Below are 16,347 nucleotides of genomic sequence, written 5' to 3'. Positions count from 1 at the left end.
GAAGACAAAGGTTAAGTTAGTTTAAATTAATATATTGATTAATTGTCTATACCGTATTAATTCATACCTGATTCTACTATTGAGGTCCCACTGGTCTCATCAAAGTTTTCTTCTTGTTCAAAATCAAAACCAGTATCGCCTTCTTCAATTTCATCGCCATCAACCACAAATGCTCCTGTAATTGTATCTTCGGCAGTAAAGATAGACTCTTCTTGGGACAAAGGTAAGTCAACTGGAAAGGAATAATTGTTGTAAAGATGTAGAAATAAAAATATAATTACAATTATAATCATATAAAAAATAAAAAATAAAAAAAATATATATCAGTTTCAATTATTATTTTGTTCATTTATTTTATTTTATTTTCTTACCTTCTTGATCAAATTCAATGTTTTGTTCTTCATTTTCGTCTTCATATTCGCCTTCACCTTCGTTCTCGTAATCATAATCATTGTCATTGTCACTGTCAATACTATCTACTTCCATGTCGTCAAAATGTTCTTCAGGAACATCTATTTTATGAATTAATTTATATTAATTTTACATGTACAGCTCGAGTTATTCTTGTTATTTACCCATTGCATCGTCTTTGGCAACAGGCACTATATGTTTCTCATAGTGTCATTGTGCATTTTGTCTTTTCTGTTTCTTTCCACAGCTATCCAACTTTGTACAGTCTGGACATTTGCAGATAACATAACTGTCTTTCTTTTGATTATTGAACATGTCGATTGTTTTAAATTATAAAAAAATTATATAGATTTTAAGAGATTTTGATCAAGGTCTTTATATGCCAAAAAAAAATTATAAATAGATATAATACTGCTCCATGCCATGACTATAGTATGCCAAGTAATTCTTTGATACATCTACCACACATATCATCATAATTATACTCATTTATTGTTAAGTCATTAACCAAGTCAAATACTGCGTACATTACTAAAAGTTTATGCAATTTTTTTTTAAAAGTCTTTTTTTAGAATTATAATATTTGATATGACGATGATTCGACCATGACAAAAAATAATCCAAAAATGGAACATTTGCCTCTCACAACATGTGAAATAAAAAAATCTGATATTTTAGCTCCATATATCAAAGGGAAAAATCACACAAAAATATTGCCACAGTAAAAATGAAATCACAACCTTTTGTCTCGTTCCCTTGAAATATATTAATTAAATATTTGTTCTTATATTCACATTTATAATACATAAAAAATATTTAAATGATTTATTTTGAAATAGAAAAAGTGAAACCTTAAGAATATATATAATTTTTATTAAATATTATATTAACTTTTGTATAAGTGTTTTTTCAGTGTAATTTAGAATTATATCAAAGAAGTGTATAATATAAAAAAAAACCCAATTTTATAATTTTATGGCCAAAAAAATGACGGTAGTGTGATTTTACAGCTAAAAAAGAGCGATCTGAAATCACAACAGAAAAAAATAGAAATTATTTGAAAAAATTAAAAATCAAAAATTGTAGTAAAATTTTTGCAGGTTTTCAGGAACTAAAATCAGCGGTCTTTTGCAGTGATGTCTTTTGTGGGAAATGAACTGGTGATCTTCAGATTGCTTTATGACACTGTAGGCAAATGGCGGAGTTTGAATTCGGAGCTTTAAAGCCCCATAAACCTTCAGAAATTCTCATAGGTCATTTTAGCCCATTCCTCATGGTGAGCATGCTTGAATCTCAGTTGCTCTAAGAGAGACACCATCTGAAAGATTTGTGCAGATTTTACACTCACTCTCTCCACTTTGTATCTGCCCTCACCAAAATAAGGACATGTTTCATCTTCGTTGATGAAGTCTTCTTCTTCTATTATTGAGAACCGGCAGCATCCATTTATGCACATATTGTATGTAACAAATTTCACTGGGTACTCATCCTTCAACAAGGTGTCTATCTTGTAGTATGACAGAATTGAATCTATATTAGCTAAAATAGTAGTAAGTGCACATGCTATAAAAAGAGTATACTATTTATAAGCTTACTGAATCCAAGTTCTATCATGTACTTATTAACAGTTTTTACGCATTTGTTATAGACTTTATAAAAGATGTTGTTCTCAAAAAACATGGAAAACAATTCCAGACTGACAGCATGTGCACAACTAGTGAACATGTATGTGAGAACAATATGTTCATGATCAGTGACATGTTCTACTGAACTATTGTACACTCTGTTCAGGTTACAGACATGCAAATATTTATAGTCATTATCTGATACATTTAAGTTTTTCAGTTAGATACAATTATATTTAATACTAATATTTTCTTTTACTTGTTTATTTCTTATCAGAGATATAGTCAATGATTTTGTTGATTTTCCTTAACAGACTCAACTTGGACATCATTGATGTCTATACTCTTTACTTTGGTGTTGTTTTTATTGCTTGCAGCCAAGAGCTTGGCAAAGTCCATAGGAGCAGCAATAGAGTTCTTGCTCCTATTATTGAATTTTCTGCAGGCTTTGGCAATAATATAGATTTCAATTTGGTTTGAGTGTTTCATAACAAATGAATCATCAAGCATATGGACACTTGTTCTGATTTCGGAATCAAGGTCAAGTACTGGATTTTTTCTATTTGATTGCAGCTTATAAAAATAAGTTTACAGTTTTTTAAAAAAATTGGCAGTTTATAAAAAAAAGTTTGCTTTTTTTTAGAATCAGTTTGCTGCCACACAGAAAACTAATTTGCATTCTATCCTACCAAATTTGCATATTTTCTTTTAATTTACGTTTTTAATTTGCACTTTTAATTTTTATTTTAGCCTCAATTTGCAAAGCTTGTTTGCACAAAATATAAATGTAAACTGCGATAAAAGAAACCTAAATTGCATATTCTTTTTTTATTTTTTGCATAGAAAAATATTTAAGAAAATGCATAAGAAAATATAAAAAATATAAAGAATAAAGATGCTAAAGGTATGAGAGGTGCATAAAAAAATTCAAAAAAAGCATATAAAAATATAAATGTTAGACATACAGACCCATATCTGTACTGAATAAAATTTTAAGATTCCGCCAAATCAAGGCATCAACTTCTTTAATATTCTTACACTAGTTTGTCTATATTCACTTAACACCCCATGTTTGAAAACATATATATACTAAGATATGGCTCTTAAAAAGAAAAAAAGTAAATTTATTAAAAAAATCAATTATGTGTTGACCCTCCACGAGCCTTCTTCATCTCATGTAAGCAATTAGGCATTGACATGCAATGTGTCTTGCAAACATCAGCCAGAATATTCTTTCATTCTATATGAATAGCCCTCTCCAGCTCATTAAGATTTTTTGGAGAGGGGACTCTGGCCTTCACTTTTCCAGTAAGATATGCCCATAAATTCTCTATGGGGCTGAGATCTGAACTATTTGGCAGTCATGCCATCACTGGGAAGTTCTGACACTTCTTTCACTCTTCTGCAACCTTAGACTTATGACAAGAAGCATTATCTTCTTGGTAGATAAACTCCCCATCATTGTTCTCACTAAGAGATTCCATAAATGGAAGAAGCTTCCTTTTCATTAAGTCCATATATGCATACTAGTCAAGCGTGTTCTTTATGGTTTTTAATGGGCCAACTCCTCCTGCCTATACACAGCCCCAAACCATAATGGAGCCTCCATCACACTGCAGTCTTGGTCTAATGAACTCTTCTCTGTATTTTTCTTGAGGATACCGCCATACTCTAGTATTGCCATCTCTGCTGAAAAGCATAAACCTTGACTCATTGCTTCAGATGACGCGATCCCATCTCTGATTGGTCTCTCTGGCATGATTAGCAAATGCCAACCGCTTCTTCTTGTGTGCTTTTGATAGCAGTGGATTGTATACAACTTTACAAGAAGACAATCCAGATCTACAAATAGTTCAACGAATGGTAGACTTGGAGATGGGATGCCCTAAGGTGTCAGACATGAAGGTGGTAAGACCCCCAAGTGTTGTCTCACGATTCGTCTTCATCTCATTAATCAAGTGACACTCATCTCGCTCATCCATTATCTTCAAAGTTCCTTTTTGCTTATCAGGAAATGCGGTTCCAGTATCTCTCCATCTATTGATTGTGGAATACACCATTGCCAGAGGTATACCATTCTTCTCAGAAATTTCAGCAGCAGTGCCATTTACTACAGCACCACCAATTATCAGTCCTCTTTGATAATCTGAAAGCTGCTTTTGTTTGGGAAGAGTTTCTTTTTTGTTTTGGTGAGACATGGTGAGATTCGAATGAGGAAAAGCTTTGAAAAAATAAATAGAAAGTAGTGTAATGGTGATGCCTTGATTTGGCGAAATCTTAAAATTTTATTCAGTACTGATATGGGTCTGTATTTTGCAAGCTTTATTTTTTATTTTATTATTTTCAAAGGCATGTAAATAGTATATCTCATTCAAGAAATTACAGTGTTAAAAATTATCTTGTTTTATTTGTACCAAACTGTTTAACTCTGTTTACATAAATAAAATTTATTTCATTAGAGAACCTGTTGGAATGTGATATTTTCAAAGTGCTAAAAAAGAATTATTAGTGAAACCAAGTAAAAAAAAAAGAAAAACTCAACAACATAATAAAAACCTAAGTACTGTGACAAACATAAGAAAGATACATCTTAATAAACTGACTTTTCAAGATTTATTCTCCTAAGTAGATATAATGAGACGACTCTTGACTATATTATTTTTATGTTTGAAGGTAAGAGTATTTGCAGCAGTTACATTAAAATTAATTTTTGCGACTGTTTTAATGTAGATTTCAAAATTTTCTCAAAAAAATCATCTGCAGTAGTTACATTACAGACAACATTATATATAATGTAGCACATTTTTAAGGTCAGAAACATTACATGTAGTATTATATTATAAATTCATATTATCTTTTTGAATTGTTTTCTTCTCTCTCACAGCCTTTATTAAAATGAATAATGGTCTATAGAAATAAGCAAAGAAATTCTCACAAATTATGCTAAGTATTAATCTGACAATATTGAAATTATTAAATTCATATTTTTAATATATCTATAGAGAACAAATGTCCAATAAAATAAATTTTAAGAAAAAGAATATGAACAAAATCATTAGTGAAGAACTGAAAACTTTAAACAGTCAAAAAGCTCAAATTGTTCCTTTGTAATATAACCACAATTTGGCAATCTGTTTTTAACTGGTATTCAATCCCCAGTGTGACTATACTACACTATATACAATGTTTTGATAATGTAACCACTGCAGATGCTCTCAAGAAACAAGCTCAATTCTTAATAAAAACTTGGTGATGAAATGGAGTGAAAAACTAGAAAACTCTCAATTTTTCACTCCATTTCATCACTAAATGATCTCCCACAGTAAAACTTTACATCTTTTCATTAGAATTTCAATTGCTGCGTAAAGCAAAAGTGAAAATTTAGAATTTTCACTTGACAACAGGTTCTCTATTTGCTTTTTTATTTTATTTTATAGTGCAATTAGAGATAAGTATCAATTTTTTTGGATTTGCTTCAATTTTCTCCTGGAAAACTCCAACAGCCAATTATGATTTAATGTCTGACAGCCTTTCAAAAAAATCAAAATTCAATGATATTTAGTACTCAAAACATAAAGAATAAGCACAAAAGGAGAATAGATATATTTAATAAAATAATAAATAGAGATAAATATAATGTAAAAGTAAAAATAATAATAAAAAAGAAAGTACAGATAGAAATTCTATTCTCTTTCTTCATTATGATAATGAGAAGTATATATTTTTGATAATTTTTTTACAGCATTATTGCCTTCTTTCACATTCATATCTTGGCTGTATACATCAAAGTAGCACTACAAGCAGTTGTAATACCAGTAGATATTTGGAAGCTTACCAGCATGATCTTGAAAAGTATGGATATTCTTATCCAGAAACTTATACATATAGTCATACTGGTGGCAATCTTCATGCTTTGCGGCACCCCAATACCTCTCAATCTAATTGCATTTGCAATGGAACTTGGGGTAAAGTTCAAATATATGACCAGAGTCTTTGACAGCCTCATAAAGAGCAGTTTTTTGTGACATAAAATCTGGTTGTGAAGCTAGAAAATGATGTGCACAGCACTTGCTATCTTCATAGGTGTCTTTACTCTTACAGTCTAGTTGCTATTTCGTAATAGGATTATACAAATTCTTCTCAAGACACAAACCACACTCCTCCAGAATATGACAGATGCCTTTAACATATTTAACCTTATTTTGGACCCATTCACTTTTCTTTGCAAACTATATGTCCTTCTCGCAGTACATTGATTCTACTTCCTTTACATCATTCTGGACAAATACTGTATCCTGCAAAGAACAAGGATTGTTGTCTTTAATCTCATTGTCATTTAGCTTCATTTTGCTTTAAATCAAAGCATTTTGATCATACACTCTGTGATTTGTGCTTTGGTCAAATGAAAAGACAGCATTGCACTCTGGGTGAAACAATTCAAAAAGAGGAATAATATTGTTTTTCAATTGCTTCAACATATCTGCACTCATCCAGTACCCATCTCTGTCGGCCCTGGGGCGGAATACCTCTAGTAACAACCATGCCCCTCTAGTCATTGTTCAGTAGCATACGCACTAGAACTCACTGATCATGAGAGACATTTCTAGATCTTTCTTACTAATTTGATTTTCATCTTCCATTAGCCACATGATATTTTTCCCATTGTTTGTATAGAATGTCAACTCATCGTGAGTAACAAGAACATGCTGTATTTCATTGGATCTAAGTACTGGCAAAACTACAGTTTCTTAATTTTCAGAAAAAGCTATTATTCTCTTGTACACTATCATTCTTTTTGCCCATTTCTGATGATATGCAATCAGATCCTCTCTTTCATGACCATTGTAATAAATGTCTTTTGAGTTCTCTCTAAACACATAATCCCATTCATGAAGATACTTCCAGATTGTACTGGTAAAACTATTTCCAGATATACCAAACTTTCTTGGCAAAATCTCTCCATCAATGTACATCTTCACTTTGATAAGACTTCGACTTTCAGGTCTCTGGTTCTGAATCCATTTACAAATAGTAGACTATATATCTTCATCCCAAAATAAAGAATGTATTCTCAAATGCTTTCCTTGTTGATGTAAGGTAATTAAACGGAAATCAATATACTATTTGACATACTTTCTTATAGCAGCTAGACAATAAGTGTTTTTGTGAAGCCATATTTCCATTGATGCTTTTTCTGAGGCTTCCATAGTTTTGGCACCTGATATTCTGTATCGAAGATAGCATTCAACTGATTTAAACTAACAGAGTTCAAAAGCATTAATTGACTTTGAAGAAGGACCTGCGCGAGTATAAGGGAAAATCTCTTTCTTAACATCTTCATGTGCAAGTTTAAGCACAGCAATTTTGTCAATCTGTATGTTCTCCAATTTACTATCAATAGATTCTTTTAATTCAATTGGAGCCTCTTTTTGAACTTTAATAAAGAAGCCTGTATCTGTAAGACTGTAGCTTTCTTGCGTATTTGAAGCATCATTATCTGCTTTTCTTTTTCTCCATTCAGTTGTTTGCGAATTTTTCTGATAAGTTCCACAAATCGACTTATCAGCACCTTCATGCCATTTCAGAATCTGGTTTGTATATGCAGCTGAAGTAACTTCTTCTGACATTCCCTGGAGTTCTCTGTTGTCCAAAACAATACCGTCTTCATGGTCAAACTCCAAGTCCACATAATCTTCATTTTCCAATTGTATTTTTTTAATAAAAGCTCCACTACTAGCCAATCTGTTTATTTTCTTTGCTGTTGTTGATTTCTTTTTTGGACAAGGCATTTTAGAGTATTTTAAATATAAGTATGTTAAGCTTAAGTAGTAACACATGAGGAAGAGTAAAATTATAAAAGGTACAAAATAAAAGTCGAAGTCACATGCGCATGATTTTTCTTTTTAAGAAATTATAATCTAATGTCCGTCAGTAACAGTCTTTTAACTTGTTTTAATATTGTAAGAACTAGATAAACTTCGCTGTAAAGAAGTCAATACATCTCAACTTTGAAAGTCTAAGACTTTTTATTCAGAGCAGTTAAAGCAATTATAAACTTTTAATTGTAGAGATAATGAAAATAGCTATCAAATTAAGAGTTCAGAATTATATTAACTTATGTTTTGCAAAAGTTATAAACTTTTAAAATATACTCAAAAACTTAGATAGTTATCTCCAATCGCAGCATACTTTAAAAACATACAAGCTGCGCTTGCTCTCCAAGGGTTCCCCATTGAGAAGAATAACCATACTATAGATAAAGAAAGAATAACCAATTGGCTATGTTATAAATGAGTATTGACTACTGCTGTAATTGAGAATAAGTCTGAAGGAAATAATATAAGGCCTCAGCTATTCCAGTCAAAGGTGTCTACCGATTACTTTATTATTTAACACACAGGTTTAGCATGCATGATAGTGATTATATTTCATATGATGATATCACCATAATATGGGATACATCAGTGGATTATTATAAGCATAATTATAACTCATAAACACATTTACTTTCGATGTTAATACTTCATTGGGACTACACACATTTATATAATTAATCATACATTAATTATCCCAAGATCACGTTGCTCTGATTAAGGCTCAGATAGGATTGATTACCTGACCCCAGTCATATAATTTTCCCAATCCAAAACAATATAAATAGCAGTAGTAGTTCAGTGTAAGAACCTGGTCAAACTTTGATACAAAATCTTTTCTCAATAAACAAAACCTACACAAGTTCTCACGAATCTTCATTCCTAATCTCAAATCTTCAATTCTTCCTCTTAAAAACTTCTTCAACTTCAACCACCACAACAAGCATCTTGTATTCCACTGTAAAGGTCTACTCAAAGTTGGTTGTGATCACTGGCAAGAAAGTTTATTCTGTTATGTTCAATCTTTGCATATATGTCTACAATAAATTGCTGGAAAAGTTGGCCAAAGAGATGGAGAAGATGGAGAGAATTGGGGCAGTACATAAGTCAGTTGGAATACTAATGCATAGCACTAACGGTTTTTCCTGACAAAGATTTTGATTCGATTGTCTATCCATTCTCACCAGAATAGAAGAGCAAAACATAATGAAGAGCATCATACGATTTATGATACTCATTTAATTTTTGTAGCTGGTTGGTTTGTGTGTGCAGTATGATGTCTCTAGAAGAACCTCTTTCATTATTTATAATTAGAATAGCAACCTCATCAGCAGTTGGTGCATTATATCTTCTTTGATCTTGGGGACCTTCAGCAACCAAGCATATAGCAACATCTTTTACATGTCCATTCTCCTGTGATACTTGATGCATTGATCTGAACAGAGACACAAAAGGATTTGTCTCTATGAGAATCGATCGAATTTTCTTCAGAATATCTGCTTTCAAGTATGGAGTATGATGGCAATGGTGCTGGGCTTACGATGCTAGATCATATATGTATACTTGAGTAAGTTGAACGTGATCAATATCTTGGGCTCTTGATGGACGAATAGACCCAATTCTGTGACATATAGTGCCATGTATTCTGAAGCAGTACGCACCACCTTGGTTATTTGCCACAGAGTTGTCAATTTTAGCTCTCAGCAATGTGAAGTTTAAGATGCTGTTGTAGCCTCTGACTTTACTGAGAAAATATTTTCCATCCAATGTCCTGTAATTTAGAAGCTCAGAAATTCCAGGTGATGTTGGCTCAAGAGGAAGAAGAACATATTTTCTCTTGCCACTGCAAATGTTAAATTTCGATCTGTGGATAGACCAATCAGTGTCCTTCTCTTTCAACCACATCAATGCTGCACAAAATCTACAGACAACATCAATATTCCCTCTGCTATCAATTTCTGGCTCAGAGATATTTTGAAGTCGGGCAATGTTGGCAACGTTTTGGTTTTGAGGATTCTGATTTTGTACTGGTATCTGTACATTGTTAGAACACATCAGACTAGTTATTCGAAGATAATTTGTTCCCAAACAGCTTGGACAATGATGGGTAGCAGTGCTTTCATTTATTGTCATGGTTTCTTCCTCATGCTCACTGGTAGGTTCTTCAGCAAGGATAATAGTTGAATCAACAACTGTGTTCACAATTATTTGTTGCTCTTCAACTGGATCTATTATTACTCTTGATGAAGAAGCTAAATGTATAGATAATACAGTCTGAGAAAGAAATGTTTCGCACCCTGGCACGCTATTTGCACCTTTGCTTTATAACCTATATTTTATATTTTTCAACGGCTTAAAAAACTAATTAACAAATCTACCATAATGCCAAACACATAAAAGAATAACTCTTGTAGGCCCTATAATGTGCTTTCAGATTTGACGAAAGGAAAGATCCTTGGTCTTCAACTTGATGGAAATAATGTTGTCAGCATTTCAGCCAAGCTGAATGTACCCAAATCAACAGTTCGATATTTTTTAAAGAGATATAAAGAAAGAGGAACTGCCGATAACAGAAAGTCTTCTGGAAGACCACAGATCCTCATACCTAGAGACAAAAGACGTATTGTCTCGAATCTCAAAAAAGACAGGTGGTCAACGTTGGATGATCTTGTTGATGATGCTAGTGCTGACATGGGAAAGAATGTCAGCAAGGTTACCATGCGTAAAGCTTTGCACAGCATGAACTATTTTTGCCGTAAACCTGTGTCAAAGCCTTTTCTTACCAAGGCACACATTGCCAAACGCCGAGCTTGGTACAAAACCGTGAAAGACTGGAATAAACAGTGGGAAACAGTTATCTGGAGTGACAAGTCGTCATTTGTGCTGTATAAGAAAAATTCAAGCAGAAAACTCTGGCGCAAAACTGGTGGGAGGTTTGATATGGATCACTTTGTCCCAAAGGTGCAAGGAAATGGTGGATTGGTTATGGTCTGGGGGTGTATCTGGTCAGGAGGACTTAGTTCACTTGTTTTCGTAGATGAAAACATGGATTGTCCAAGATATGTAGAAGTTCTTCGAGACCATTTTCTTCCATTCTTGCATGCTCTTCCTGTACCTAGCAGTGGTAGCTACAAGTTCCAGGAAGATAATGCCAAGGCGCATGAATCAAAAGTTTCAGGAGAGTTCAAGAAAGAACATGGTATTGATGTTTTGCAATGGCCACCCAACAGCCCTGACCTTAGCCCCATTGAGAATATATGGGGAATCATTGATCACAGAATCAGAGCAAGACGCCCCAGACCAAATTCTCTGAATGAGCTGAAGGCTGCTTTGTTGGAAGAGTGGAACAAAATATCAGCAAAAACTTGTAGAAGATGCTGCTTGAATATGCCAAATCGATTGGCCTTATTTAAGAAAAAGAAATTTAAGCAAATCCGCTATTAAAACTGTATCTTTTTTTTACATTATTAATATATATGTCTTTCACTTTTATTGTTCCAAGTATTATATTTCAATACGTATTGTACATCTTTAGAAAGGGATTTGAAGTTGTGATATCTTCTTTACCATTCATAGCGGATGTTAAAATGGGCGAAACATTTCTTTTCGGTACTGTAGATCAATTGAATTAGACTCTTATAATTCTTATTCTTTTTTTTTAATTCTTTAGTATTACATTCACTACTCTCTGCATGAAATTCTTCTTCAATTGAAATATGGTGTAATCAGAGATAAGTATCGAAGTTGTTAAATTTATTTCAATTTTCTCTTGAGAAAACTCTGATAGTAAAATGCACACTTTTTTATATATGGTAAACTAAAAATTTTAAAAGCATAAACGTAAAAAGATGTCACATTAGCATACATTTCCATATTGGGAAGCCTATTTAAATTCCGTTTGTAATAATCGCATATGTTTTTTTTTCAATTTTTAAAAAAAAGTCAAACTCTGCTGTAGATCTACTATTATGTCCCAACTTTGAAAGAATATGACTTTTTATCTAGGACAGCTAGAAACAATCTGGACCGTGAAAACAATACATGATGATTGTATTTATCGTTTGCACGGTCTCACCTTACCATAACTTGCTTTATGCAAAAGTCATATACGTTTGAAAAAGTGTCAAAAACTTAGATGGTTATCTCCAATTGCAGCATACCAGGATTAATTAATTAATTAAATGCATCATTTATACATCGGCTGGATCGGTTATTGACCAGATTCACTATTTATTGACCAGACATATATATTGTTCACCAGGATCGATCATTTACTGACCGAATATTATTTTTTATACCAGGATTAATTAATTCATTAATTAAATGCATCATTTATACATCGGATGGATTGATTATTGACCAGGATGCATTGTTTATTGACCAGACATATACATTGTTTACCAGGATCAATCTTTCATCGACCGAATATATTTTTTATACCAGGATTCATGAATTAATTAATTAAATGCATCATTTATGCATTGTATGAATCGCCCATTTACCATGATGCATTGTTTATTGACCAGACATATACATTGTTCACCTAGATCGATCATTTCCTTACCAGAATTTGCTTTCCATGGACTGGTAATAATAGTATTTGAGTCATTTAGTTAACCCAATCCACATTTCGACTAGGATAAATACAATTTGGGTCGTTTAAGTATCGCAGTCAACTTTTTGACTAGCATCAAAACAATTTAGGTCAATTAGTTAATCGGTTTATTATTAACTGGTACTAAAGCAACTTAGGTCAATTAGTTAATCGGCTTGCTTTTATTAACTGGTATCAAAATATTTGGGGTCATTTAGTTAACATGACCCACTTTTATTCACCAGGATTCCCCAGTTGGGTAATTTAATATACCAGACCCGCCTTTTATTTAATCTGACCATGCTTTTATCTACCAGGATTCAATCATTTGGGTCAATTAATTAATTAGAGTATAAATAATTAAGCAGACAACCGTTCCATTGACCAGCCTACCTTTAATCGACCAGACTATGCTTTTATCTACCAGGATTCTACCATTCGGGTCAATTAATTAATTACATATAGTTAATTGACCAGACTACTGTTTAATTAACAAGGCTACCTTTAATCGACCAGGATTCTACCATTCGGGTCAATTATTTAATTACATATAGTTAATTAACCAGACAATTGTTTAATTGACCAGGCCACCGTTTAATTGACTAGACCACTGTTTAATTGACCAGACCACTGTTTAATTGACCAGACCACTGTTTAATTGACCAGACCACTGTTTAATTGACTAGACTACTGTTTAATTGACCAGGCCACCGTTTAATTGACTAGACCACTGTTTAATTGACCAGACCACTGTTTAATTGACCAGACCACTGTTTAATTGACTAGACTACTGTTTAATTGACCAGACCACTGTTTAATTGACCAGGCCACCGTTTAATTGACTAGACCACTGTTTAATTGACTAGACTACTGTTTAATTGACCAGGCCACCGTTTAATTGACCAGGCCACCGTTTAATTGACTAGACCACTGTTTAATTGACCAGACCACTGTTTAATTGACTAGACTACTGTTTAATTGACCAGACCACTGTTTAATTGACCAGACCACTGTTTAATTAACCAGACCACTGTTTAATTGACTAGACTACTGTTTAATTGACCAAACTACCGTTTAATTGACCAGACTACCGTTTAATTGACCAGACTACCGTTTCATTAACCAGACTACCGTTTCATTGACTAGGCTACGATTTAATTTACCAGCCTACCTTTAATCGACCAGGATTCTACTATTCGGGTCAATTAATTAATCACATATAGTTAATTGACCAGACAACTGTTTAATTAACCAGGCTACGGTTTAATCGACCAGGCTACGGTTTAATCGACCAGACTATCTTTAATCGACCAGACTATGCTTTTATCTACCAGGATTCTATCATTCGGGTCAATTATTTAATTATATATAGTTAATTGACCAGGCTACCGTTTAAATAGCCAGACTATGTTTTTATCTACCAGGATTCTATCATTCGGGTCAATTAATTAATTATATATAGTTGTTTAACCACACTACCGTTTAATTAACCACACTACCGTTTAATTAACAAGACTACCTTTAATTTACCAGACTATGCTATTATCTACCAGACTATGCTATTATCTACCAGGATTATACCTTTTGGGTCAATTAATTAATTACATAAAGTTAATTGACCAGGCTACCATTTAAATAGCCAGACTATGTTTTTATCTACATGCATTCTACCATTCGGGTCATTTAACTAACCAGACCGCCTTTACATTAACCAGAATTTGCTTTTATCCACCAGGACTCTACCATTTGGGTCATTTACTTAATTAGATTATAGTTAATTAATCAGATCGCCTTTGGTTTAATCAAACCGCGTTTTAATTAACCAGACTGCCTTTAATTTAACCAGATCTTCTTTAAGTCTACCAGGATTCTACCATTCTGGTCAAATAATTAATTAAGGTATAATTAATTAAGCAGACCATCTTTAATTTAAGCTGACCGCCTTTAATTTAAGCTGACCGCCTTTAGTTTAAGCAGACCGCCTTTAGTTTAAGCAGACCGTCTTTAATTTAAGCTGACCGCCTTTAGTTTAAGCAGACCGTCTTTAATTTAAGCTGACCGCCTTTAGTTTAAGCAGACCGCCTTTAGTTTAAGCAGACCGTCTTTAATTTAAGCTGACCGCCTTTAGTTTAAGCAGACCGCCTTTAGTTTAAGCAGACCGTCTTTAATTTAAGCTGACCGCCTTTAGTTTAAGCAGACCGTCTTTAATTTAAGCTGACCGCCTTTAGTTTAAGCAGACCGTCTTTAATTTAAGCTGACCGCCTTTAGTTTAAGCAGACCGCCTTTAGTTTAAGCAGACCGTCTTTAATTTAAGCAGACCATCTTTAATTTAAGCTAATCGCCTTTAGTTTAAGCAGACCGCCTTTAGTTTAAGCTGACCGTCTTTAATTTAAGCTGACCGCCTTTAGTTTAAGCAGACCATCTTTAATTTAAGCTAATCGCCTTTAGTTTAAGCAGACCGCCTTTAGTTTAAGCTGATCGCCTTTTAATGAACCATACCACCTTTGGTTTGACCTAACCGTATTTTATTTAACCAGACTGTGCTTTAATATACCAGGACTATATCATTCGGGTCAATTAATTAATTATATCAAAGATAATTGAGTAGACCACCTTTGGGTTAAGCCAACCGCCTTTAATATAACCAGACCATATTTTATTTAACCAGACTATGCGTTTATCTACCAGGATTCTATCATTCGGGTCATTTAAGTAATTAGACCATAGTTAATTAATCAGACTACCTTCAGTTTAACCAGACCACCGTTTAATTAACTAGACCACCTTTGGTTCAACCAGACTGTATTTTATTTAACCAGATCATGCGTTTATCTACCAGGATTCTACCACTTGGGTCATTTAATTAATTAGACAATAGTTAATTAACCAGACCGCCTTTAATTTAAGCTAAACACCTTTTAATTAAGTTGACCACCTTTGGTTTAACCTGGCCGTATTTTAATTAACCAGACTATGCTTTTATCTACCAGGATTCTACCTTGATGGTCAATTAATTATTCAGACCCTAGTCAATTAATCACATCGCATTTAATTTAAGCAGACACCTTTTAATCAACCAGACTAAGCTTTTATCTACCAGGACCGTACTATTCGGGTGAATTAATTTAGCAAACCGCCTTTTAATTAACTTGACCATATTTTATTTAACCAGACCATGCTTTTTTCTACCAAGATTCTCCAATTCGGGTCATTTACTTAATTAGACTATGGTTAATTAATCAAACCGCTTTGGGTTTAAGCAGACCGCCTTTTATATGGCCAGTAATATACTGTTTGGGTCATTCATTTAACTAAACCGCCTTTTACTTAACCGTATCCACCTTTTACTTAACCATATCCACCTTTTACTTAACCATATCCACCTTTTGTGTAATCAAACCGCTTTTTATTTAGCCAGTATAACCCTATTATACCCGATTATTTTGGATTATTTTAATCTCCTATATAATTATTTTTTTTTATATGTAATTAATCTACGGCCATACAGATAGTAACACACCGGATCCCGTCTGATCTCCGCAGTTAAGTCTCTCCTGGTAGCGTCAGTACTATGGTGGGGGACCACATGGGAATACGCTATGTCGTAGGTTTTTTATTTTTTTATTTTTTTATTTTTTTTTTCTATTTTTTCCCTTTGCATTTACATATCATAAATACATACGATATATTTACTTGCTTATATTAAAACTTTTGCAATTCGTATTCAATTGATCTATAAATTTAATATATCGTACATAATACACAACTACACATTATGCAATAGTTTTATTTTTTTTATCTCATTGCCTTTGTCCATAACTTCGACGTATCTTGTTTTCCTATC

The 16,347-nt window shown here is 33.1% G+C and overlaps 4 protein-coding genes across 4 annotated transcripts; all 4 read right to left on the bottom strand.

Annotated features, from left to right (window-relative positions):
- Positions 1-1,648: 1,648 nt before the first annotated feature.
- Positions 1,649-2,546, bottom strand: PHYBLDRAFT_171044 (hypothetical protein; the record flags this gene model as incomplete). Its single annotated transcript, XM_018436484.1, has 3 exons — positions 1,649-1,941; positions 2,007-2,234; positions 2,381-2,546. The coding sequence occupies 3 exons, from the start codon at positions 2,544-2,546 to the stop codon at positions 1,649-1,651; spliced, it is 687 nt and encodes a 228-aa protein (XP_018289025.1).
- Positions 2,547-3,271: 725 nt separating this feature from the next.
- On the bottom strand, positions 3,272-4,018 carry PHYBLDRAFT_159508 (hypothetical protein; the record flags this gene model as incomplete). Its single annotated transcript, XM_018434000.1, has 4 exons — positions 3,272-3,386; positions 3,435-3,562; positions 3,617-3,752; positions 3,906-4,018. The coding sequence occupies 4 exons, from the start codon at positions 4,016-4,018 to the stop codon at positions 3,272-3,274; spliced, it is 492 nt and encodes a 163-aa protein (XP_018289024.1).
- A 1,956-nt stretch (positions 4,019-5,974) lies between these two features.
- On the bottom strand, positions 5,975-7,825 carry PHYBLDRAFT_171043 (hypothetical protein; the record flags this gene model as incomplete). Its single annotated transcript, XM_018436483.1, has 7 exons — positions 5,975-6,145; positions 6,308-6,386; positions 6,414-6,564; positions 6,622-6,758; positions 6,819-7,072; positions 7,170-7,254; positions 7,323-7,825. 7 exons carry the CDS (start codon positions 7,823-7,825, stop codon positions 5,975-5,977), a joined length of 1,380 nt encoding a protein of 459 aa, XP_018289023.1.
- A 1,254-nt stretch (positions 7,826-9,079) lies between these two features.
- Positions 9,080-10,042, bottom strand: PHYBLDRAFT_148191 (hypothetical protein; the record flags this gene model as incomplete). The annotated part of the gene is made up of 2 exons (XM_018432035.1): positions 9,080-9,344; positions 9,450-10,042. The coding sequence occupies 2 exons, from the start codon at positions 10,040-10,042 to the stop codon at positions 9,080-9,082; spliced, it is 858 nt and encodes a 285-aa protein (XP_018289022.1).
- Positions 10,043-16,347: the final 6,305 nt, after the last annotated feature.

The sequence above is a fragment of the Phycomyces blakesleeanus genome (genome assembly GCF_001638985.1).
Source record: "Phycomyces blakesleeanus NRRL 1555(-) unplaced genomic scaffold PHYBLscaffold_17, whole genome shotgun sequence".
Lineage (NCBI taxonomy): Eukaryota > Fungi > Mucoromycota > Mucoromycetes > Mucorales > Phycomycetaceae > Phycomyces > Phycomyces blakesleeanus.
Note: the sequence above shows the minus strand (reverse complement) of the source record. Positions and strands in the feature narration are given on the sequence as shown.